This window comes from Ammospiza caudacuta, chromosome 4 (assembly GCF_027887145.1).
Source record: "Ammospiza caudacuta isolate bAmmCau1 chromosome 4, bAmmCau1.pri, whole genome shotgun sequence".
NCBI classification, from domain to species: Eukaryota; Metazoa; Chordata; class Aves; order Passeriformes; family Passerellidae; genus Ammospiza; species Ammospiza caudacuta.
This window is the reverse complement of record NC_080596.1, coordinates 74,475,704-74,502,330: the sequence shown is the minus strand read 5'-3', so window position 1 is coordinate 74,502,330 and position 26,627 is coordinate 74,475,704. Positions and strand designations below refer to the sequence as shown.

The window sequence follows — 26,627 nt, the reverse complement described above, 5'->3', positions numbered from 1 at the left end:
GTATTTAGCCAATATCTATGACAATGCAAGACAATTTATCCATTAATGTTATGTTTTAGAAAGAACTTTTCTAATTAATAGTCAGATTAATAGTGCATTTGGAGCATCACTGATACACTTAAGTACAATAAAAACCCAATTAAATTTCAATTCAAAACTAAATTATTTGGGATGTGAGGATACATTAGCATCTCTAATCCCTCTTTGTCTGCAACTCAGTTACTCCAAGGATTAACATCCTTCAGGGACACACAAAACTGATCTGCCTTCACTGAACTGAAGAGCTCAGGGAACATCAACATGAACATTTGAGATGCTCAGCACTGTGTCTGGGAACACAAAAGCACATTGGACCTCTTGAGATATCAATAAATACAGAGGCAAATTTCAAAACTCAAGCTCAACTGAATTAAAATGTTGTTTTATTTGTACCCTGGTAAAAATTACACTGCTGAACTACAATGTTTGACAAAACATGGAATCACAGAGAGGTTTGGGATGGAAGGGACCATAAAGCCCATCCTGTTCCATCCCCTGCCATGGGCAGGGACACCTTCCCCTATCCCAGGGTGCTCCAGGCCCCATCTTAACTTCTCCTTGGGCACTGCCAGGGATCCAGGGGCAGCCACAGCTTCTCTGGGCACCCTGTGCAGGGCCTCCTCACCATGAGAGAGAACAATTTCTCCCAATATCCCATATTTCAACTCTTAAGTTGAAATATCTTCTCCCTTGTCCTATCAGCAAGTAGTTCAGCTACCAATTTTCCCACAACTTCTATGTTCATACTAAAAATTTGAAATCTCTAATTTAAAATAAGTATCTTCTTCTTTATCCAAATGCTGCAAGGTTGCATCAAGAAGCACATTCAAAATAAGGAGAATAGTTCATCACCTAAACAAGAAACTGCAGTGGAAAATGTTAGGAAAAGTTGCTGTCTTTCTGGTGAACTGTGCATGGTACATTTATTAAAATCATTATTGTAAAAAAGGACTAAAATGAATGGAACTGACAAAGAAAAATCTTTAAGTCCTAGTGATTAACATCTTGAGTTTAATAATTTAATGGGTTTCTGCAAAACAATGTATTAATTTAAATAGAATTGTCATTAATAAATTTAACATATCAGGTATAGAAGAGAACAACACTTGAAAAGCACTCAAAATTCATGGAAAAGGAGGCACATCAAGAAAACAACATTCAGCATTAGGCACACAGATTCAACCATTCTGGATATTATTTTCATTCTGGGCCCTGAAGAGGCTCACAAATACTGTAGAGGAAAGCAAGTTCAAGGGCAAATTCTATCTGTGCCCAAGGCACCGTGAACCAAGTTCAAAATCATAATTAGAATCAGTTCCATCACTCTCTATCATCACATGAAAAGAAAATACCCAATAAAGAGTTTATTTGAAATTGATATTTTTTGAGATAAGCTTCAGTTCAAAGGGTTGATATTTTCCAGCAAGATGTGTTTTCATACCAAAATTTATCAAAAAATCCCAGTGATCTGCGAAAAAGAGGGAGCAGCAAGTTGATAATGTCAGCACATGGGAAGCACCGTGAGGAGGGGGAAGGAGTGATGATGACACTGATCAGTCTGGTGGATTATCAGCTCCCTGTTAGCTTTGATGGTCATTTTTGTGTTTCTGCTAATTCATGCTTTTCCTTACACTAGATCCCACCTGAATGTCTTGAAGCAGTAAGAGAAAGAGGGAACAGTGCTTAATCTAGGGAACAAACATGGCTAAAAGTAAAAAAACCTTCCCACAACCCCAGCTGGAATTAGGAGGACAGGCATGTTAATGCTGGACAGCTGAGGGGTTTGCAGCCAAGAAAGAAAAATAACAGGAAAAATTTAAATACAAAAATTTAGAAAGATACTCCTGTAGGAGAGAGGATGAGAAATGAGAAAAGCAGACATGGGAGAGTCATCAGCACAGGGAAAATCTACAGTATAGACTTACAGTAAGAAAAAGATGATAAAAAAAGACAACATAAAATACAGAGAGCATCTGCAGGTTTACACAGAGAAACAGACTGAAAGTACAAAAACATTTTAAAAAATTATTTCAGTTCTTCTATTAGTTCACATAATCTGCACACACTGTTTATAATAACCTATATTTGAGATTTGATGCAGTTATTTTTCTTGCCATAAAACCAAAGATTCTAAAATCATGCTCAAAGCCTCAGCTTACATAAAGATTACTTTCCAAAATTGAGAACTATGTTTAAAAATTAATTTTTGATGACTAAAAAAACCAATTTTGACTTGGCAACATTTTAGTAACCTAAGAATTTACTGCCAGTTCAATGGGAATTCACATACATGCAGTGACACCTATGTGTTAATACAAGAGCTCCTTTATATAACTATACTCATTGCCTGAATGTTTAAAAACTGCAAGAGCTTCTGTGCAGAGATAATGAGATAACTGAGCCTCATGGTGTGAATTTACATTCCAGGGCAGAGATCAAAACACAAAACTAATCTTTAGCCCTCCATCAACACCCAGAAAGGCAGATTGCTGTTGTGCACAGGAAAATGCACATAAACAAGACATGATTATCATTAGGTTTGTAATGAGAACAGAAAGAAAGGATCACCAGCCTGAGCCTGTATAGGTAATAGAAAAAAAAAAGATGGTTGAGTGTTAGGACTGTCCTTTATAAATACCTGGGCATGGCAGAAGGGAGGCTGAGGGGATTCAAGGCTGGAGAGGGCTCTGAGCAATCTGGGCTAGTGGACAGTGTCCCTGCCACGGCAGAGAGTTGGAACTAAATGAGCTTTAAGGTCCCTTTCATCCCAAACCATTCCATGATTCCATGATGTCCATCCATTACTGGATGCAGAGCAAAACTCAGTCACAAAGGATGAGGAAAATGCTGAGGTACTGAATTCCTTCTTTGCCTCAGTCTCCCACAGTAAGAGGAGCTGTCCTTCAGGTACCCAGCACTCTGAGCTGAAGGGCAGAGATGGGAACAGAATGAAAGAATGAAGCCTCCAAAAGTGGTTCTACCCCTGTTGTTAATGAGTTTGTAGAATCCTTCTTTATTGGTTTTCAATGGCAGCAGCCAGGTTTCAGTTCTAGCTGGGCTTTGGTCATTGCCATATTCTCCCTGAATGACCTCCAAATGTCCCTGTAGCTTTCCTGAGCTGCCCATCCCTTGTCCCTTTTCACAAAAGTCACTGACACTCCTTTTTTGCCCAAGTCCCACCCAAATTCTCTGTTCAGACAGGTAAGTGTTGAATAAATAAAATAAGGAGAGATTTAAAACCATAAAGTCCACCACAAACAGGTGAAAGGAAATAGAGGTGACATTTTCTGAAGAAAAAACATATTTCATCACATACTGTAGAAATCACATAGTATGAACAGAGCTTAACAAGTGACTTATCTACAACTAAAACACCAAAAAAAAGAGCACAGATCTCAAAGTAAATTGAAACAATTATAGCTGAATGAAATTTGCAAACATCCAAAATCAAAATCAGTGGAGAGCCTACAATTTTATTTTTAGTAGATATGAAAATAATTCTAAATTCCATCAGCTATACAGAACAGGCTCCTTTTCCCATGTTCATACATAAACAGCAGCTGAAATATCTCAAAGATCTAAAGAGAATTTGTCTCTGATAAAGGGATTAAAACAGAAAGAACAAGATAGCTGGAGATCAGAATGCTATAATTTGACACTTCTCAGAGGAAATCAGAGCCTGTTATTTGATTATAACATTTTATATTCCCTCACTCTGTAAAGTATTACTGGCCTTTGTAGTACGTTAAAAATGTACTTCAGAAAAAGACGTGTTCAAAATCGTAAATGGAAAGGCAATAAATTAAAGCCTTTTATATACTGACTAAGCATCTTTTAGGACTCAGATATTAGAAAGTATATTTCAAATTTTCAAGCTGTCATTTTTAATACTTCTCTTATTGAATACCGCTTTCTGAAACCATATCCAAAATTAAAGCCTAATCTGTATGGGAGAAAGAAGCTTTTATACAACTTTTGAAGTTGGATGACTGCCATGGAAAATGCAGTCAAAAAATAAAGAACACAGAACAAAATGTACTGTAGGCAAATAGGAGGATTGAGCAGGGGGGAAAGGAAGACCCTTAGTGCCCCAAGGACTGCTCGTATCTTTCTCATTAAATGCCACTGGGTAAACACAGAATCATGGAATAATTTGGGTTGGAAGAGACCTTACAGCTCATCTTTCCATCCCCTGCCATGGACAGGGGCACCTTCCACTAGACCAGGTTGCTCCAAGCTCCATCCAGCTTGGCCTTGAACGCTTCCAGAGATAGGGCAGTGTCTTGGTTTAAGACCATTTATAAAGTTGGACGCTCCAAAAGAAGCCACCTCCGCTTAATTCCAACTAATCCCTTGCCACCAGTAAGGAAAGATTATGAGTAAATATAAGTGAAAAAATAACTGTGTACTGACAAATGGAGCAGCAACAGACAAAAAACAACTGTAAATAACTAGTAAATAACTGCTAGATACAAAACTACCCAATCTCACAAACCTCAGAGACACAAAGAGAGACCCAAAATGTTGGAATGGGCCTTCCCAAAACGGCGCCTGCCTGAGGCGGCCGTGTGCCTGAGGGACAAAGGGAAGATGGCGCCACACCCGTCCCTTCCAAAAGGGTGACTGCGGGCCCCAGGAACAAAGAGACAAGATGGCAGCAACCTATACCAAAAAGGCAGGAGCCCAAGAGTAATTTTAGAGGCAGATAAAAATTTTCCAGCTCACGGGGGGTCTGTTTTTCTCTCGCTGCTGGTTCCCGCCATTTTTACCGGCTCTGCCATGGCCGCTGTGGCGTGAGGGGATGAGAGGAGCTCTCTGTCTGTACAGGCACATGGCAGCCTCCCCTCAGGACTACAGTAAATACAGTGCAACCCCAGCAAGGGGGAGAGAAATTATGAGGAGGACTCCATCTTATCAAAAGGCTAATTAATTACTTCATTATACTATATTTTTCTATATTATATTACACTATATTACATTAAATCTAAACTGAATCTGCTAAGCACTTAACTGCACTCCAGTGGACAGAATCTCCTGACTATCAGTCGACAGTCCTGACACACACACACTTGACCCTCATAGGCCAAGGAAACAAAACACCATCACTCTGGGTAAACAATCTCCATATTGCATTCTATTTTGGCACAACACAGGCACACCAAATGAGATAAGAATCGTTTTGATCATTCTGTTCTCTGCTTCTTTCAGGTCCAGAGGTCCCACACAGGACCTTGCTGGCTTGTCTTGCTGCCCCAAGAGTTTGTAAAATTCACCTCTAAACAGTTTCTAATTGTGAAATACATCTTCACCAGTGGCTGCAGTCGCAAACCATAAACAAGAACCTCTAAAGAGAAGCTTCTGCCTTCACAAAAGCTGCCATGAAAGGAAGGACTTCTGCTCCCACAGCTTCTCTAGGCAACCTGTGCCAGGGCCTCACCACCCTCACAGGGAGGATTTTCTCCTCATTTCTAATCTAAACATGTCCTCGTTCAGTTTAATTTCATTCCCCCTTTTAACTGAGCAGAAATAATCCGGGTAGCATGGATCCAAACTCAAGATCCTCCTCCCACGTTAGATGAATTACAGCAGTATTTACAGTTACATTCTAAACACAGAAAACATCACTTTTAAAAACTGAATTCCATTGCACAATTTACTCCACAGAATGAAATTTTATTGTAAAAGTTTGTTAGCAATTCTTTATTTTGTATGTGCATGTGTAATCACCACAAAGCTGTTCTTGCAATTTTCCAGCTAGTTTTTGAAAGACTGAAAATTCGCTGTTCAGTGACAGAAGCATAAAGCAATGACCAAATCTTAAGCTCATCTCCTAGACTCGTTCTCCCTTCAGTATGCCACTTCCCAATTTAAACATCCCAGACAAAGCCTCTATACCATCCTGATCTCCCACCAGTTTCCCTATCCTTCATCAGACAGCTGGTGAAACTCTCAGTTCCTTTGCCCAGCTCAAAACTTCCATCACTGGCCTACACAGTCATCTGAGATCACACCTGTGCCAGGCAAAAAGGAATTTCCTTCCAAATACTTTTGATCTGACAGACTAAAATAACTGATTTTCCCATTCAAAGATGACTCAAACCTTTCCTTTTTTATTTCCTCCTTTTTTATTTCCTCCTTTTTTTTTCTTTTTTTTTATGCTGAAGAAAAAAAAATTCCAGCTCAGAATTTCTGCCTAATGAATCAACAGTGATTTCATTTCCAGCACTCAGCTGGGACTCAGAGGAAGTTTCAGTAACACATAGATCAGAACAGCTTCAAAGAGAGAGGTCGAGATGCTTACCCTGTGGTGCTTTGCAGCTTCACAGAACCATTCTGAGGGGTCAGGGACTTCAGCTCCAATCTCCACATTGAATTACAGAGGGGACACAAATACAAATTTCATGCATGGAGGAAATCTCCTTGCAGAACGTTGCTCATGGTTATCTCAAAACTTAATTGAAAAGGCTGTACATTAAATGCTGCTGAGGATTACTCAGTGTGGATTAAGCCTATCCAGTTTGGGAATTACTGCTGGAAGACAGAACAAGGCAAGATAACAGCCCATGGTACCCATCCCAGTTTGTAAGATCTTTTTTCTTGTAATAATTTTCTTAATTTAAATCCTAGTGAAGCTATTCTCCAAATTTGACCTGAATCCTGAAATTTCATGCATACTGATGGGTGGTGGAGTTAAATATTTACTGCAAAACATGGCCTAGTTACAGTCCCTTGATAGTGATTTTTTTTTCTTTTAACTGTGCTGAATTTCTGTAATACTTTCTCAAATAAAACCTTTACTAACAGAAATATTTATTCTAAAAGAACAAGCAGTAATTTTAGGATTTGATTTTAATACTCAAATGAAATATTTCTGGAGGAAACACTACTTCCCTATCTTTTAGTTTCTGAGCATAATTTTATTTTTGACAACTGTCAGAAGTTGGCATGTTAAAGAAATTTTATTCTGATTTCATCCTGATATAAAGCCACAATAGTATAAAATCTTCTAGAAAGACAATGTAAATAAATATAGTATAAGAAAATTGCCAAATGCATTAATTTATATTACTTTTCAAACTTATATCACTGCTTTTGCAAAATCTGTCACAAACTGGCATGTTCAGGCAATATATCAAAACCAACTACCCTTTATAACAAACATACCCAAGAGATGAAAGTCACTTTAATAAATTTAAACTAGCATGAGCTTAAACAAAACACTGAAAAGTGAAATGAATATCAGAAGAACTCCAGCCAAGACTAAACAGAAATAAATCTTTTGGAAATAGTGCAGAGAACACAGAAGAAGTGAAGATCCTTGGACAGCCAGCTGGCTTTACCAAGAACTAGTATCATCAGCAGTTCTCCCCAAAAGCTTAAATCCAATGTGTACAGAAAGTCATAAAATGATGGAATGGTTTGGGTTGGAAGGGACCTTAAAAGACTGTCTAGTTCCAACCCCCCTGCCATGCCCTGTATGTGTTTCATTTTTTCTTCGCTTTTAGTTTTCTTCTTAAAGATCAATCCTGATCACGAACAGAATGGAGGAGGACAAGACATTAGTGCTGTTGGGTTTGTTTCACAGAAATATAAAATAGTTTGAGTTAGAAGGGATTTTGAAGGTTACCTAGTCCACCCCTTGCAATGAGCAAGGTCATCTTAACTACACAAGGTTGTTCACAGCCCCATCCAACCTGACCTTGAATATTTCCAGTGATGCAGTGAGCACTGTTATCATATATAACACAAGAGTTCCATTGTTATTACATTACAAGGGTTCCATATTGCTGGAGTTTTGTACCCCCTTGATGTTTCTTGTAGGCAGCTCCTCCAGGCACTGACTCTCCCTTGTCCTCACAGCAGCCAACTGACTCCAGATCCCCTCAACCAACCAACCCACTCTTTTATAACACTTTTATGATTGGCTACAGCTGTGGCTTGTTAAAATCATGCCTGCTCCTGATCCTTAATAATTGGCTCAGCTGCAACTCTTTAGGGGGTAAGATTACTTTCTCTACTACCTTTATTTACTCATGTTCAATCCCCCTACAAAGCACGACCTCTTTGGGCAGACAGTTCCAGTGTCTCACAGAATCATAGAACAGTGAGTGTTGAGAGGCTGACGTGTGGTCAGCCATAAATATAAAGTATATACATGTATATTATATATGTATTATATACATCAGCTGTGTGTGTGTGCTTGTATAGTGGATATTTTTGCCCCCGACAAAGGAAAGGAATGATGAGGAGGACTCCATCTTATCAGAAGGGTAATTAATTACTTTATTATACTATATTATTCTATACTACATTACATCTAAATTATTCCATATTACATTACACTACATTACATCTAAACTGAATCTGCCAAGCATTCCACTGCACAACATCTCGTGACTGTCAGCCCACAGTCCCAACACACACCTGGATTCCATTGGTCAGTGAATCAAAACACTCACACCAGAATCCAATCATCAATTCCCTTCAGGTGAACAATCTTCCACAATGCATTCCACTTATGAACAAACACAGAAGCAGTAAATGAGATAAGAATTGTTTTTTCTTTCTCTGAGGTTCAGAGAATGGGAAACCCAAAAATATTCTTGGGAAGAATTGTGCCTTGATTTCCTCTGTGAAGAGAAATGTGGCGACATGCTTGTGTGCATGTACTGGAAATACAGCATCAGTCTCGTTCCTGCTTCAAGTTGGGGTCACAGAGCTGCAGCAGCCTCACTCCTGGTTTTGGGAACCCCTGACCCTACTTTCCTGCATAGCAACTCTTGGAGATGCTCTACAACATCTGCTTTTTCCTCATAAGTGTTTTAAATCATTTCAGAGTAGGAATTTTGATGTCTTTCTGCAGCTCAATTCTCAGAGAGCTGAAAGATAATTAATGGATGGAAAAGAGTCTGAAAGAGCCAGCATTAGCATGGAATGGTACTTAGGGGCCCAGATATCTCAAGAGGAACATTGCAAACATGAATAACAATTGAAGTCACTTCCCTACATAACAAGCAATTCAAAATAGAAAAGAAAAAATTTTTATTAACAAGGTAAGAGTTTTCAGGCCACAGCTCCAGGGATTTGCTGAATAGAAAACTTCAAATCTTTGTGCTAAAAGCTTTCAGCCCAGGCATGAGCCACCAGCCAGACAAAAAGCAACTTGCAGGGCACCTCATGACAGGTATTATTGGAAAAAAGAGAATATGTTTATTGTACACACAGGTTCTTTCAGAAGTGCAGACAAGATTCATTCTCCCATCAAGCAGGACTGCCCACATTCCCCACTTGACCTTTCAGGATGAATAGAAGAATTCAAGTTTGTCTAAAAAAACCTGGTTTTCAGTAATTTCTTTCCACAGATACTTTTTCCTGTATCAAGAACTAGTACATGCTAACTGCTGTAAGCAAAAAGAAGTTCTCATATACTTCAGTGAAAAGGTTATAAATAAGAATAGGGAGAGCATATGTTTAAATTAAAAGATATGGGGGGGTTTTTGGTCTAAAAAACCAGGTTATCTAGATTCTAGATTATCTAGATTTCTCTAGAAACCATCCTTCATTGAATTTCGTTCTAGTTTTAAAATTTCATTCAGAAAAATTTCAAAACCAGATGGTTAAAGGCATTAAAGCACTAAAAGTATGACTTTTAGTGTGTTCTGTCAGAGAGAAAAAAAAAAGCCAAGAAAGTTAAAGTCACTTTCATGTCTCAGAGATGTTCATCCATAATGCCAAGATAGTCACTGAGTACACAGATCACATTCTTTTTCACAATGTCCATAAATCTGCATGAACAAAAAATTAAGTCTACCTCAACTTTACCCTGTCTTCAAACACAAAAAACATCAATAGGTATTTTCTGTCCCTTGATGAATTTCATATTATGGCGTGAAATTTTATCTACCATGCTTGAAAAGCAAAAACATTTAAAACACAACAACCAGCAGCTGGACTGAATCATGTTTCTAATGCAAGTTTCAGCTACATGCCAGAAAACTTCCAGGAAAATTACATTAAATCAGGCAGTCACCAGCACATACCCACAGACAGACATTGCCAAAGCCATTTACCAGATAGAATAAATTTACATGAGTACAGCCCATTTCCTTGTGTTGCTTCTGCAGCATCCCAGGCTGTGTCCTAACACATTAAATCAAACCAGAGCCCAGTGGAACTGCAGTTTGTGAAAGATTTTTGTGTCAATCATGGCCTGAATTTCTCCTCCACAGGGAATTTCCTTGTTCACTACTGACCAATAAAAGACCAGTTGCATTTAGACACCTATGCATATGTAATTACAACATATGCTGTATTTTAATTCCTGTGAGTTCATCTTCACTTCTTTGCACTTCCAAGGGTTTGTAGCTCCACTCTTTATGGTCATGGAATCATGGAATGGTTTGGGTTGGAAGGGACCTTACAGATCATCGGGTTCCAACACCTGTCTGCTTTTCCTTGATTTATATTCCTTAATATAAAAAGGCATGAATGATAAACTTCCACATTTCCCAGGTTATCTTTGTCCCTCATCCAGGAGATCTTTTACACAACTCTGACAGTATCAGAATAAACACCCATACAGCAAAGAATTTAATGGCCCAGCAACTGGATCATCTCACTTAGGTAGTTTTGAAGTGTAAGTGTTCCTATTATGGAATCATTATGGGATACAGAGATACACAGGGATGAACTTTAGGCATCATTTCTTTTGTGTTGGGAAGGATGAAAGTTTGACAAGAAAGTCTCACAGATATGTGTGCTTGGCAGAAAGATTTTTGAATGTAGAGTCTGATGAAGGAATAGAGATGGAAGCAAGTTTTGATACAGAAGAAAAGAATTGCTGAGCCAGTCTCACTGGATAACCAAGGAGGCAAAGGCTGTGTTAGTTAGAAGGGGTTTTTATGGCTTAGAGCAAAGGATAAACCCACCCCAAACAAGAAGATGTTTTTGCCAAGCAGAAAGAGAGCACAGGAAACAAGGCAGCAAATGTTGCAAGTAGAAAAAAGGTCTCAGAATTTTCCACTGCAAGAAAACTGAAAAACAACTTCTAGCTTAAACTGTAATGCGCTGACTTTTAGTGATTGGAGAACAGTGACATGAATATGGTAATTACAGTAGTTATGATAGGCTAGAGATAAAAGTTAAGGTATAGATTGGTTCTACTGTATGAAGATGCTCAGCAGAGAAAAGTCTATAATGCATTGTAACCAAAAGAAAAGTATATAATGCATTGTAACCAAAAGAAAAGTATATAATGCACTGTAACCAAAAGAAAAGTCTATAATGCAATGTAACCAAAAGAAAAGTCTGTAATGCATTGTAACCTAAACTCAGGGTCTCCAGGCCTGCCTGCAGCTGGAGCTGACAGCTGTGGGCACAGCTCTGTCACCCACAGGACTGCTGTGACACCTTGGATACAATAAACTGCATTTTTGAGAGCCCCTGGAGTCCCACATCCCTCATTTAGGTTCTTACATTTTGGTTTTTGCTCTTTGAGTTTTTAGAACAGGTTTCATGAATCAAACCAGTTTATCACCAAAGTTTTCTACAGCCAAAAGAAATTATCCTTCCACACTACAGAAGGAACGAGAATCTTAACACCATGGACATTCTCATTCATTGCAAAGCATTTTGCACTGATACAGAGCATTTTTTCCACACCTATCAATGCAAAGCAGGCGTCCCTGGAGTGAATTGCTGCCTTCAGTAGGACACAACACTACCCAGCAAGGCAGGGCAGGAAATGAGGAGAACACCAAGAGCCAGCTGTAAGTGCCGCAGACATTTTTAGGTTGACGATGTAATTATCCCAGCTGGAACCCTGCCAGGAAATCAGCCAGGAAAACACAGCCTCAGTTCATTAATCCAGCTCTTTATGCCACCCAGCTAAACATATCATTTCACATCACACCAGGGCTGCTCTCATTTACACGGCTTGTGGGTGCTAATAATGGTGTGTGGTGTCTCCTGCTCTCCTCATTATGGGATCGTGTTGAACAGGCCCCAAAAAAAGCTGCTCCACTTTTCTGACAGGCTTTTTTCCCAGCCTGGAGTGTTGACAAGAGATGAATGTGTGTGTCATTCTGTGTAATTCTGTTTAAGATCTTTTTCCTCCTCTCTGCTTCTTCATTGTTGTTTGGGTTGGTTTTTTCTAAATATAAGTTAAGAGAAGTAAAAGTCTTTTTGTCATGTAAAAAGACAGAAATTCAGTCTAGATAAAGAGTGTGCAAGTTTAGCTTGATGTCTCTAACTCAGGAGAAGGCTCCTGAGGAGAAGCTGAGTCAGCATCAAAAACCAAAAGGAAAATGTTAATAAATTCAGAGAGCACATGGGCACTCATATCACCACTGAAGATGCTGAACTACAACTTGACATGACACAAAATAAGTCATGTAAGCAACAGAAACTAAAGTAGTTGACAAATGAAAATTAATGCCAGAACAGTCAGCATCAGCATTAAAAATCTAAAAAAACCCCACCGAACCAAAACCATCACAACAACAAACACCCAGCAGAAAAAATAACCAATAAAACCCCACTAGAATACTGGAATATCATTGTACATAGAGCATACAGCAAATACTTAACTTATTCTGATGTACTGACAATTGAATGTTTAAGAAAACCCAAACCACACAGAACATGAAAACAGAGTGGAGAGGAGGAAAAAATACCCTCAGGAGAGAACAGACTGGAATATTCACTAATCAGTGCTTATATACACAAAATTTAACCCTGCATTCTCTTATGATCACTTCAGTCCAATTTTTGCAAGATAAAAAAAAAAAACCATAGTATGAGTTCTGGGGTAGTAACTCACTGAATATCAGTATTTTACACCCAAATCCTTTAGACTCATTTTAAAATCTCAGTTGAAGATCTCTCAGTCTTGTTCTAAAACCCAATGCTGATGATACTGGCAGATGGTGTCTTTAGATGTAGGAGTTAGAACGGAATAAACCTGAAAGGTACTTAATTCTGCTGCAATAAAAATAATTACAAAGTCAATAAAACTGAAACATTTTGTTATATGCCTATATATAGGCATATATTGAAAACATATTTTTCCCCTACCATACAGGTAAATTTGGAAGCACCTCATACCCATTTTATCTTTCGAAAAAAAATTGTCAGACCTTGTGAGTATCCATTTATCACCAACACCCAGAAAATAATTGTCTTAATATTGTTATTATACTTGTATTTTTAGGCTTTGATACTATTTTTTTATATATTTGAAATCACAAGTACTTCTATACTGCTCTTTTATCTGGTTGATAATTGTTAGATTGTTCAGAAATATACGTACCATAATCCTAGTGCTCCATTTGCACCCACAGGCTTTAAACCACTGCTCAGATTCAGCCAAGTGAAAAAAATCACATCATTTTCATCAATCACACAGCAGAATAAAAACCAGGCTGAAAATGGAACAGTAAGCTTTGGCACTGGGCAAAGATCTACTCCCACCAAGCATTTTTTCCTGTTGGAACCCTGGTTGCTGAGAATTTCAGACTTTCTGTGGTGACAGGCACTGACCCCCAGGAGAACACTGCATTGACCTGAGGCTGTGGAGAAGCTTCCAAAATGGAATGATGGAACTGGGATTGTGGAGCTTGAATAGAAGTGTGTGATATCACATGGTGGAAAACTTAGAGTTTAAGATTTTAGAATATAGCAATATATATAAAGCAAGATGGAGGTTGTAGGGCAGAGGCTGGTCCTTCTTCTTTAGGTACTTCTTCACCTTCTTCTTCACCTTCTTCTCCATGGGTTTAGGTGGTTTTGTGAAATTGGATAAAACAGTCCACACTGCAGGCATGGGTGGTTGGTTATTGGGAAAAAAGTAAAAATAATTTAGGTGTCATTTCTTAATTGGACAGTTTATCCTTGAAAGACCTTGTAGAGAGAGAGAGATGGGGCTCCATTTTTACCTTGTTAATGAAGTGCTGTGGAACTCACACTCTGTGAGACTGTGACATAGATAAGAACTAATAAAGATCTGAGTCCCAACAAGAAACACCATCTCACACATTTAATCCCAACCCTGGCAGAAAAGAAGAAAAAAATCCACATTTTCCCACATACCTTGTTTTCGAACATCATCTACAGCAGCAACCAACTCCTCCTTGAGATCCTGGCTCTCTTTAGCAATTTGGTCTCCTTTTTCCAAGAAGTTCTGAGTGGCCTGCTCCACTGAGGCAGCCAGAACATGAGCTTTCTTCGAGCGCCCTTTCTTCTTGCCAGACGGTCCTTTATTGCTCGTGTTCACCAGCGTCGTTACCTTTGGGCAGGAAAAACAAGCTTTTGTCAGTTTGAACAATTCTCTATTTATAGGAACACCTAATTCAATCTTCACACTATTTTCTGTGCCCTGGCAGGGATGTAGTGGCCACATGTTTTGAATAGATAAAATTGGAAGTATAAAATCCAGCGGCACGTCCCCCAAAAGAGGGTGTTCCTTTTAACCGCTCCTCAGTCTGGGCTAAGCAAATCAAAGCCAAGCAGCAAAAAGAAAAAGATAAGAACCGGGCATGGCAGGGCTGTGCTGCCAAAGCATCGTTTTTGTTACTTGTTTTCATTTTTTAAAAACGAAGACACTGATAAAATGGAATCTGAACACACAAGGGTCAGAAACCACTCAAAAAGCAATTGTCCCTTGAGATAATGTACTGGCGGTGACATGCAAGTGGTGACAAAAACATTGTGGCCATTTTCCAGACATGAAAGGTACAAAGAGCTCCCCCTGCAAAGATTATACAGGTTAAAACTCTTTGCCTTAGTGCTGTTTCACTGTATTCCCAATATTTTGTTATAAAACCACAGCAGGCAGCGAAATGATCCTACCAGTATTTAAACAGAGGGAAACTGCTTCCATGTTTGCAGAATCTCCTGAAGGAATTCTTTATTGGGCTGTCAATAAACTGATTAGAAAGCTTAAAATCACAGCCCAGTGTGTACATCCCACAGCTGAGTGCTGGGCAAAGAGGGAATCCTGCATCACTCCAGCAGTACCAGGCTGCTGCAGTGTAAAACTGGAATATTGAATTTGGTATCATCAGGTGTTAAATGCACAAAAAAAATGAGCAGGGATGCAGTTCTCCCTAACCAGGATACAAACCAGGGCACCTGTAGTGTTGTACCAGTGTTCTAAGCCACAAATTCGCTGTAGGAAAATAAATGCCTTTGTAAATAGTAAAGACATTTCACTAAAAATCAAAAGATTCTAAAACAAGTATGAAAATTCACTATCCTCTCATCCCTGTTACCAGAAGAGTGACAAGGTCTGTGGTACAGTTTTGACTAAAAAGCCTTTTACCGTGCTCTTTGCGTTACTTTATTTTCTTTCAGCCAGTTTTTTTTTTTTTTTTTTCCAAATCACATCCTAAAACTACAGACTGTGAAAGAATAAATATGTGTACCTACATCTCTATATATAATCAGGGCTTGAAAATACCATATACATGGATGTATTGGGAGAAAAAAAAAAAGTAATCCAGGGTCTTCTTTCAGGAAGGAGTCTGCTTGGCGACTGGAATGCAACATTCATCCATCATATGGTTTGGGGTTTTTTCCCACTGTTTATATCTACAAATAATATTTTCTTTATTAGCTTTCCCTTACAAATATTCCTCATGAAATTTCCTGAAGATCCTTTCATAGCTGATCATTGTCATTGGCATCTAGCTCGGGACACCTACAGTAATTCTAACTCGCCACCAAACCATAAGAAAAGTTTATCAGAACTTCCCAATGTGGAAATAATTATAAATTGAGACAAAATATTTAGTAATATTTTCCTTAGGGCCTTTTTGAAATAAAATAACTGTTTTTTGTTATGCTGCTTAATATGCAGAAATAGATAAAAATCACTTAAATTGTGTGTAAGTGCTCAAAATCTTCTCAGTTTATAATTTCTGTGTAGAGCAGATGAACATGTGCAGGTCCTAGGGATGAAGAGGATCCAGCACTGGAACTTTTGCTAATGCTCTCACCTGCTGAGCCCACAACTAACACAGTCCACAGGAAAATCCAAATTACCACAGAAGATGGAGATTTCTTCTACCACTTCTCATAACCCACATTTAGAATACAGCACCCCCAAAGTCAATCCTCTTTGTCAAAAAGAAATACTGGTGCATTCTGTTTGAGCCCACTTCATAAATGTTTTGCTGCCCTTTTTTTTTTCTTATTTATTTTGTTTCTACCATTAAAAAATAAATTTCCATCATGTCAAAAGGTGAGACTCAAATATAATCACAGAAGAGTGCTAGCTAGAGAACACAAGATCATAAACAGTGCTAGAGACTTTGTTTGGCTCTGTGATTTGTAAACTTGAAGCAAAGGCTTTAAAATTTTAAACAAAATCTACTGTCATGAAATATAAAAAAAAAAAAAAAAAAGAAGCAACATCTTACTACCCTCTGATCAACAGCATCCAGATGAAACAAGGAGAGAAATCTCCATGTGGGGCTAGGATGTTCCCCTGGAAAATTAATTTCTGGATTCCAGTCCCTGCACCAACAGGTTGGGTTCTGGGTAATACAGAGATCTCATAGGAAGAAAGCAACTCATAAAAACTGGAATATTGCCATTTTACCCACCTTGTGTCAGCTTCTTTAAATTACATTAAATTACAAGTTAACAGGCTAAAAAAGCAATCTCTTCCAAAATTAGAATTCCTGTTTCACAAAGTCAGCTGTACTGGGACAGAGCAAAGGGGAAGGAAGGCTTCTGATACCAGTGACAGAAAAATCCATGGCATCCAAGCCTCCTTCCTATTTTTAAAAATCCAATAACCTATGAATTTATATAAATTGCATGAAAAAAAATGAAGCAAAAATAATAATAACCTTTTATCTTATTAAAATAGTTTGGTTTTTCAGCAGGGCTTTCAAGCTAACTTGTTTATTTTAAATATCTTGCCCCACCTAAAGTGGTACAAAGGAAAGAATGTCTGTATCAGCTTCTGTTACTAATTAATGCAGAAGTCACGCAAAATTCTGTACAATTATCAAATATATCACTTGATAATTACCATAAGCTCATTTGGCAGCCTTGTAATGATCCTGGCTTTGTGATCACACTGGGGAACCTTGCTCTCTTATTTTATTAAAGAAGCTTCACACAGTCCTAGCACAGATCTCTGCTGGAATTAACAGAACTTCACTAATTAATAGTTCAGCCCCATCCTGAATTAAGGCCTCCTTACCCAGCCCCAGCAGCACAAAAGGAAGGTGAGGATGTCTTTGCTAAAAGCAGAAAATTCTATTAGCATGGATTTCCCCATGGCAGAGGTCAGGTGTGGGCAGGGGATGGCAGAAGTGAGAGGGGACAGAGCTGGGTCACACACTCATCAAACAATCCCCTGTCAGCAGCTCCAGCTCACACCAGGACATTCCCGGCTCTCTGAATTCAACTGTCTTCCCTACAGATTTCTGAAAGGGGTGGGCCACGAGTTTCAGAGTTGTAATTCTGCCCCTTTGCCTTCTCTTTGCTCAGTATCTGCTCGAATTTCATTAGTTACCCAAAACTTTCCATAACCACGTTAAAGACAGGCACATATTGACAACTCTTGAGGCAAATATTATAGACCTTTTTTTTCCCCTTTTTTTTAATTTTTAATTATCTTGCTAATCCTTATGGTTTCTCTCTGGTCCCATCCCACAGGACAGATGCCTTGGTGTTGTGTTTTCAGCACAGATTGGGTGATGAAAGGATTGAGAGCAGCCCTTTGGAGAAAGGCTCGAGGACACTGGTGGCATATGGCACAGGGACTGGACCAGGTGAACTTTAAAGGTGTCTTCCAGCACAAATAATTTGATGATTCTGTGATTCTACACATTTAAATATCAATGACAGAGGTTGTTGGGAGTTTTTTCTGAGAGTGGACAGCATTTATACATTTCCTTGTTTTTTAATAAAGCAAAGCAGGCAAATCAAATACAGCTCTGCAAACATGAAAGCAATTCAGGCAAATACTTGGCTCTGCTTGTGGCAGTTGCAGTCAATGTAAAAGAGTTTCTATGAAGGATGACTAATTATTTACAAAAAAAAAATTAAAACTCACTATTTCCCCCCTATGCCCCTTTTTTCAAGTAAGTATTATTTGATCTTCCTAGTGGCATTTTTTGGATGTGAACAGCTACGAGTTACTTCTCTCCTCTCATGCACTCATAGGTCACCAAGGTGCTGGAAACACTCAATGACCTGAGCAAAGACAGCCCTGACATTTCAGTGGAATGCCTTTTTCTTTTCTGGGTATCAGCTGCCCTTCCACTCCACGGCACCCTCTCACTGCCTCACTGGCTGTACAAGTCACCCCCTGAGCACTCAAAATCCTGCTGCTTCCAAAAGAGGTTTGTTGCATCAAGGGAAAAAAAAAAATCATTACAACTGTCTGAAAACACAAAACCTCTTTTTCCAAACCGTCTCATGGTTGTGTTTGCTTTTTTTGTTGCTGTTGTTTGTTGTCTTTGGCAGAAAAGACCTTTCAGAACACCTGGAGAGAGAAGCAGATTGTGTTGGGGGTTACATGGGAAGATCTAATTTGATTCCCTGCTCCAAACGAGGTGGAGAACAGACCTGAGCACTGTGTTTGTGACCTTCCCTTGGACCATCCAGCAGCACAGCAAACAGGGATGGGATTTTGCCACACAAATTCCTGGCTCTGCACACCAAAGACTGAAGTTATGGTGTGGCTCTCTGCAGCAGCTCATTAGCTGATCCCACTCCAACTGCAAGGTGTTATTGAGCAAAGTACAGGAGAAAATGCTTTCAACAACTACTTTTCATTCACATACAAAACAGAAAACAGCTAAATTGGATTTTTTCCATATTTCTGCAGAGAAGAAGATAACTTGCTGGGGTTTTTTCCCATATTTGTGCTTATTTTCTAGTGCCACATAAAAAGAAGGGTATTTTTTCCCTATTACACCAATATGTGTGAACACAGATGTTCTGCTGAGCACAATTCAGTCTGTAACATAACTCCATTTTTTGATAATAACTGTTCTTCAATTTTCCCTATCAACTTGAGTAATTTGCCACTGTCCTTACCCCATAAATCATTACAGCTTACATAATTAACTCTTGTAATTATCTCCGCACGATTAGCACCAGCTGTCTACCTAATTCATAGAACTCAAATTCTCTTTCTCTTCTATGTGGGTACTTGGATTCTCATTGATGAGCAGAACTTTGCCCATCCACGCTGAATTCCAGGGGTTTAACCCAGCTTTTTGCACTCCTTCCAGCTCCCCTCAGTGTTTGCAAACACCTGGGGGTGAGAGGCATTCAGGAGTCAGCAGGCTTCTCTCCCTAATGCAGAAATTATTGGCTGGGGTGCTACAAAATGCCAGTGCCACACCTCCCTTTTGGCTGGGAAGCACCCAGATAACTGAGGCAACACTGGTTACAGCCAGGATTTTTTATATTTTAATCCTCAGTGTAGCTTGAGGGCAGCGAGCAGCCCTGATCCACATTTCTGCTGCCAAACACTGATTCCTGAACAAATCTGCATATTTATATTCTGCCCACGTGATGCACCTTTAGGATGTAATTTGGAGATAGCAACACCATTGCTGCTAATTTTTATTTTTCTTATCAGTGCTCCCACCAAGGGAAGAGGTTTACATCCTGGCCAATGTGATTGAATATTATATAAGGCACTTTGAAAGTTCTTCAGCAAGTATTAATTCTCAGTGGAATTTCTGACTACTTGTTATGCTATCAAAAAGAATAAAACATAAATAAACCACCTCACACTTACTTTCCTCCTACAAATCTTCACGAAAAACCATCAAAAATGTCTACAACAGACACACAAGCCTGAAATATGTTTTCACAAAACATATTGTTAAGAAAAAGAAGACTACAAAAACACAATTCAATGAAGAATCATAGTTATGTTCCTCCTACAAATCTTGATGAAAAATGAAGGCACCAAAACCTGCAGCATGTTTTCACTGACTCTCCCATAACTGAAACAAGAATCAATTTAAATTAAGCTAATAAAATGTCTCCCATAATACAATTTGTCTCTAATTTGTAATAAATTAGATGCAAAGGTTATTAAATTCTCCTTTTGTGACAAATTTCTCCTGTTAATTGGCACTAAAGGACTGTGATGCTATTTAGAAGACAAATATGAATTCCAGGAATTACCTGCTAGACAGGAAAATGAGATTATGCTAATATTCCAGTCATGAAGGACAGAAGATTTCTATTCCTCAGGTTTCCCAAGGATTCACTTGCTCCTTACATTACCTTGAGGTTCCTCACACCATCCCACTGTCAACTGGTAATTCCAGGAGTTCACCATCTCTTGGAACTGGCAGCACAAGCAGCAACATCCATTACTGTCCCCTCTCTGTGCTGGCAGGATTGCAGAACCTCACTTTTAAGAACTAAATAACCCCATTCCGGAGCACATGTTTCCAGTATCTTGTTAGGATTTGGGCAATTCCAGCTTTTGCCACGAGAGAAAAGCTGAAGCGGGTGTTTAATTGGAGCAACTGCACATTCCCTGGCAAAACCATTGGCTTAATTTGACTCCTAAAAAATTTGTTCAATGCTTTCAAATGCAAGAAAATGATGAAAGTCAAATTTTAAGATGCTCCTCTCGATGTGTAATTCACTGTGGGTTTTCTACCTGCACAAAAGGGCTTGGTCCCAGGCAAGTCCAACAGCCAAAGACAGCACAGAATCCACAGATTCCCATAATTTCATTTTTTATGTTACGCCAAAGCACATCAGGCTGTACCATTTCAAAAATTCATATCTGTGCCTTGTGTTAAACATGAATTTTCTCTCTTCTCTTTCTTCATTATGCATAAGAGCATTTCATGATCCCACTAAGATGAAAAGAGGAACAATAATTCCTCCCCTTAAAATGGCCTAGTTGTGGCAGGTGACCACCTGGGGGGCCATGAACTGGGGGGCACAGCATTGTCCTGGGGGTAAGAAATGTGGGTTTGAAGTTCCTCAGGCTCAGAGAGAAGTGAACCAGGTCTTCTTCCTTCAGGGGTGAGCACATTTACACCTGGGATAGTTTATAAGGAGGCTGGCTGCAACACCAGCATGCTTGGGATTGAGGAATGAAGAAGAATGAGCCATTTCTTAACCCTGAAGGAAGATTTCAAGCTAAGTCCAAGCAAACTTGTGCTCTATTAATCATCATTTGATGGAAACTCCCCTCTGCTCAGAGTCCAGCACGTAAACTCTGGAAAGGGATGGGATTTCAGAAAGCTCCCTTTCACATCTCTCCCACAACATCCTCCAAATCTCACTCCTCAGCTTCTCTCTTCTCTTCTCCATGTGTTGAAAAGGAGAACTGATCATGCAACTTCTGTTTATGGATATCACTCCCAGAGCTGGGTGCCTAAACGGACTTGGCACCTCCAAACCTTCCAGTCTTCCAAAGCTCTAAATCAAGGATCCTTCTGGGTTTTATATAGCAGAGAATGAATTTTAATTGGAGCAACATTTGGCAAATCCTTCCTGCTTGTGATCCTGTCACTATCTTCCTTCTGTTTCTCATTGTTTAAGCGAGACAACATCACGTATCCACGTGGGAACTTAAAATGCTGAAACCACCAAAGGCAAAGTTCTGTGGCTCCAAATGATCATCTCTGTGCGACTCAGCAGGGGTTTAACAGACCACAATGCACAAAACATTCCCTGAAACAGTAAAACATGAAGTTTATCCTACCCCAGCTAAACCAGAAAACTGGAATCTACCTGATAATCAGTAAATACACATTAAATAGAGTGACCTCAAAGCAGCCAGGAATGTCAACTTCCAGAGCTGTGTTAAATGATCTTGGCAACCACGGAGCAGTAATTGAGGATGAAGTAATTTTTTGCATTCAGTAACTTTAGTTAATTTCTCATAGTTAATAAGTTATTACTACTGCAAGCCCCTGCTGACATCTGTTATTTTCCTTGTTAATTAAAACAGTAAATGTCACTGATGCCATCCATAAGTGCGTGTTTTTCTCCAGTTTTACCAACTTTTAATTTTGGGAAAAACTTTGTTGCACTACTTTTGCATGTAGAAGGAAAGCCATCATCATCTCCAGTTTGCTGTCAGGATAGGAAGCCCCCCAAAAAACCTGCCCACAATCTATGTCAATGATAAATAAAAAGTACAAATCAAAGTATAAAGCAACACCCCATAACTCTAATAACTCCAATTCCTTCCAAAACTGAATACAGCACTGGTAGTCAAGCTTACAAACACATCACATGGAATATGTGAGATATGTAGGCAATACCTATGCATTAATATCACAAAATTAAGTCTCAAAGGGTATCAAAAATAAAAAAAAAAAACCTGTATTATGTGGGACAAAATTATTTGTATTATGTATTATTGTGGGAGAAAATCAACAAGCAAGTTTTCATTTCCATACTCAGTTATCACCATTATCAATCAGAAACAAAGCTAACTTGGCCTAAATATTATTAAGTGGATCTTCAAAATCTCAAAAAAAAAAAAAAAAAAAAAAGAAAAAACCACCAAGACAAGGAAAACTCATACATCTATAGTTGAATTAGAAAATTAGAACCAAATGCAAGTGTATTTACACTCATCTCAAAGTACCAAATCACTTAAGAGCTGTAAATAAAAAAAAAAGCCAAAATCCAACGTGGCATCACACTGCCTCCCATTCCACCAGCAGCACTTATTTCTCCTGGTTCTTTAGCAGAACAGAGAATAAATCCAAAGGGTCTCAGACTGATCTGAGGAAGATATTGCATTTAACCACATGAGGGCACACCACACTAGAGTAACAGAAAAACTCCTGTGAAATCCCGGGGTTCATTGTACTTGTGTTGTTTTATTGGATCTTCAGGAGAGCACGAGCCTTGGCACTGTAAATAGCACACGCCTGACAAAGGGAAATTCTTAGCTGGTATTTAATGCACTATTTTCTTGCCACTTCTTGTTGGTTTAAAAATCTGCTAGCAATGTTAAAAGCAGCAGTATTTTAAGATGTAGTTATCAAAGGAACTCAACCACAGAGCAGGCAGCAAGTTGTACTGCTAGGGGAAAAAGTGAAGGAAAAGGAAAAAGTGAGATAGCAATTGCTTTAGCGAGGTTCTACAGCTTTTCATAACTAATTCTGGGGTTGTGGACTCTCCATCCCTTCAAGTGTCCAGGGCCAGGCTGGAGGGAGCTTGGAGCAACCTGGGATAGTGGAAGGTGTCCCTGCCCCTGGCAGGGGTGGAACGGGATTATTTCACTATTCCTTCCAACTCAAACCATTCTAGAATTACACTGAGGGACTAAAACACCTGCAAAGTTTTATTTCCTACCTTCCTAGATACCACATCTGGAATAGAAACTTCAATATTATCTTTCTTTAGGTTTTTTCTCCAATGACTCAGACATTGTACGAGGAGAAATAACACAAAAGGATTTAAAAAATCCTGGACTGGATACCAAAATAAGATAGCAGGTAACTATAAAAGCAGGTAGAACAATATTGAAGCTTCTCACAGGCAGCTGATCTCCCCAGGCTGGAGAGAGGAGTTGCTCCACCAGGAGTTGCGTCCTCAGGGCAATGTTATTGCTTGTGAACTGCCCTAAACAGCACTGAAAACAATCTCATACATCACTAAATACCAAAGGCAAACGATTCCCAGGAGTTTCTGTTTCAGTTCATGTAAAGCACTGTAAGTGAGGGAAGTAAAGTATTTCAGACATATGTGGTGAGTTAGTGCTCTGGTTTCTCTGTAACAACTAATATATCTTTTTTTTAATGAAAACCTTGCCCATAAAGAACAGCAGAAAACAGAAGCAAGCAAACTTCCACTCTATATATACATAGATTAAATCAAAACTCCCCCAGAACTGATACTACTTAATTTTCTAGGGGGTCTATTCTGAATATTAAGAATAATAATGAAATTAACTTCTTCTTCATGCCATTCCATTGCACTCAGGCTTATGTTATGAACAGCACAGAGTGTCCTGGTGAGACTGCAAATCCAGAGCACCTAAGAATTCCCACACAGGAAAGCAGAAGAGAGTATTCCCTGAAGGGTGCTTTATTTAGGTTGTTTATTTTGCACATTTCACACACTGTATAAAATCTCCATCGCCAACGTAAAATTCTCAAATTAGCACAGAATCACAGAATATCCTCAGCTGGAAGGGACCCACAAGGATCATCCAGGCCAGCTCCTGGCTCTGCACAGCCACCCCAACAATCCCACCCTGGGCATCCTTGGGAGTGGTGTCCAAACTCTCGTGGAGCTCTGGCAGATTTGGGGCTGTGCCCATTCCCTGGGGAGCCTGGGCAGTGCCAGCACCCTCTGGGGGAAGAACCTTGCCCTGAAACCCACCCTAAACCCTCCCTGGGGCAGCTCCAGCCACTCCCTCGGGCTGTGTCACTGTCACAGGGAGCAGAGATCGGAGCTGCAGACCCTGACTCTTCTCCAGCATAACAAGCCCAGTGACCTCAGTCACTCCTCATATGGCCCCCCTAGAGCCTTCAACATCTTCACAGCTGTTACACTCATCATCAGAACTCCATTTAGGCTGGAAGGGACTCTGGATACCAAGCCCAGCTCCTCCACTAAGCAGGGCCACATTCAAAGTAGGATAAGGATTTGTTCCAGTACCGCAAAGTCTGGTTTATTCACAAGTGTCACTGCCATATTTTCTGAAAAATCCTCTTGCCCAGGACTCTTCTCCTGGGAAGCTGAGAAGCCTCAGAGGAAAAGGAAAACAATTCTTATCTCATTTGCTTCTCCTGTGTTTTGCTGCTTTGGAATGTGTCTGGAGATTGTTCATCCAACAGGTGATTGTTTCATTGGTTTCATGTGGATTGTTTTGGCTTATTGGCCAATCAGGGCCAAGCTGTGCTGGGACTCCGGAAAGAGTCACAAGTTTTTCTTTAATATCTTTGTAGCTTTCTGTAAGTATCCTTTCTGTATTGTATAGTATAGTACAGTATTCTTTAATATATTATCATAAAGTAATAAATTAGCCTTCTGAGAACATGGAGTCAGATTCACAATTCCTTCATCTGGGAACCCTGTGAATACAAGACATGAGCCCCAAGAAGGACTCAGCACTGCTGATGTGGTCTTAGAACAATTGCTGAGAGGGGAATTCTTGCATCCCTTCACTCTCTATTATTTCTATGTTAAACCCACCAGAACAGGTCCATGTTGATGTGGCTCTCCAGTCCCACGTTCTGAATTTTCCCCAGACTCTGCCATTCTCCCTGCAGGGCAGTGCTCAGTCACCCTCCACCCAGCCCACACCACAGCACCAGGCGCCTCCATCCCCTGCAGGACTCTGCACTGGCTTTTGCTGAGCTGCCCTTGGTTCTGCAAGCTGAGATACTCCTCATACCAGCCCTACTTCTTGAGTGTATCAACCTTCCTCCCAAACTGGTGTTGTCTGGAAATTTATTGAGAGTGTATTTCACCCCAGTGCCCAGTCCAATGACAAGACATCAAACAAGGTCAGCTTGACCCCAAGCCCTGCAGAATTCCCTTGCAATTGGTGGCCATCAATTTCCTACCCCTATCATTGAAGTCCAGAAATCCAGCCAATTTTTGACCTCCTCTGTAATCCCCATATCCCCTGAACATTGTAGAGAGACTGAGAAGACAGAGCCTGTATTTCATCTACAGTCAGAAAGCAAAGCCTATATTTCATCTATGTTTCTCTCTATTGTGTACCTTTTCACAGCAATACAGGAAAAAAAAAAAGCTATCCTAAAAAAAACCACCAGAAAAAGAACAGAATTTTGTTGTTACAAACAACTTGTTTGAGAGATTTGATGGAGTCTGTGGAAAGGCTCCTTAGGATCTTTTTTGTTTGTTTTTCTTTTTTCCTTAATAACAACAGACTGAGCTTTCAAGTCATTACTATACAGCTAAAATGAGACTCCAAGCTGTCTTTTGATGGTCATGCACAGGATGTATCTGCCATTGGAGATCAACCACAGGGTGTATCTGCCATTGGAGATCAACCACCTCATCCACTTAGGCTGGGGGGGTTTTACATCACTTTCCAGTACGGCATAGTTCATGAATTCCAAGGGTATGGTGCTAAGCTGGCACACAAACACAGAGTCACAGAATCATGGAATGGTTTGGGATGGAAGGCACTTTAAAGACCATCTGGTTCCAAGTCCCCTGTCATGGGCAGGGAACACCTCCCACTATCCCAGTTTGCTCCAAGCCCTGTCCAGCCTGGCCTGGGACACTTCCACGGATCCAGGGGCTTCTCTGGGAAATCTGTGCCAGGATCTCACAGGAAATAATGTCTTCCCAATATCTAACCTAAATTTCACCTTTTTCAGCCCAACCCATTACTTCTTGTCCTAGCACTGCAGTTCCTGATGAAGAATCCCACTCTGGCTTCCCTGTAGTCCCTTGGATACTGGAAGGTACTGTGAGGTCTCCACACCATCTTCTCCTCTCCAGCCCCAATTCTCTCACCCTGTCCTCACAGAGGAGGTCCTCTTGTCCTCTTCTCAACTTGGTGGCCTGCTCTGGACTTGTTCCAACAGTTCCATGCCCTTCCCATACTGAGGGCACCCAAAATGTACCCAGCACAG

General features: G+C 39.8%; 1 protein-coding gene across 4 annotated transcripts in view; it reads right to left on the bottom strand.

Moving 5' to 3' along the window:
• The window catches only part of CTNNA2 (catenin alpha 2), a 483,346-nt gene that overhangs the window by 368,793 nt on the left and 87,926 nt on the right, over positions 1 to 26,627 (bottom strand). For all 4 annotated transcript variants that reach the window (XM_058803073.1, XM_058803075.1, XM_058803076.1 and 1 more), the window contains exon 3: positions 14,128 to 14,323. In XM_058803073.1, coding sequence (XP_058659056.1) covers positions 14,128 to 14,323 — 196 coding nt within the window. The remainder of the gene's footprint in view (positions 1 to 14,127; positions 14,324 to 26,627) is intronic.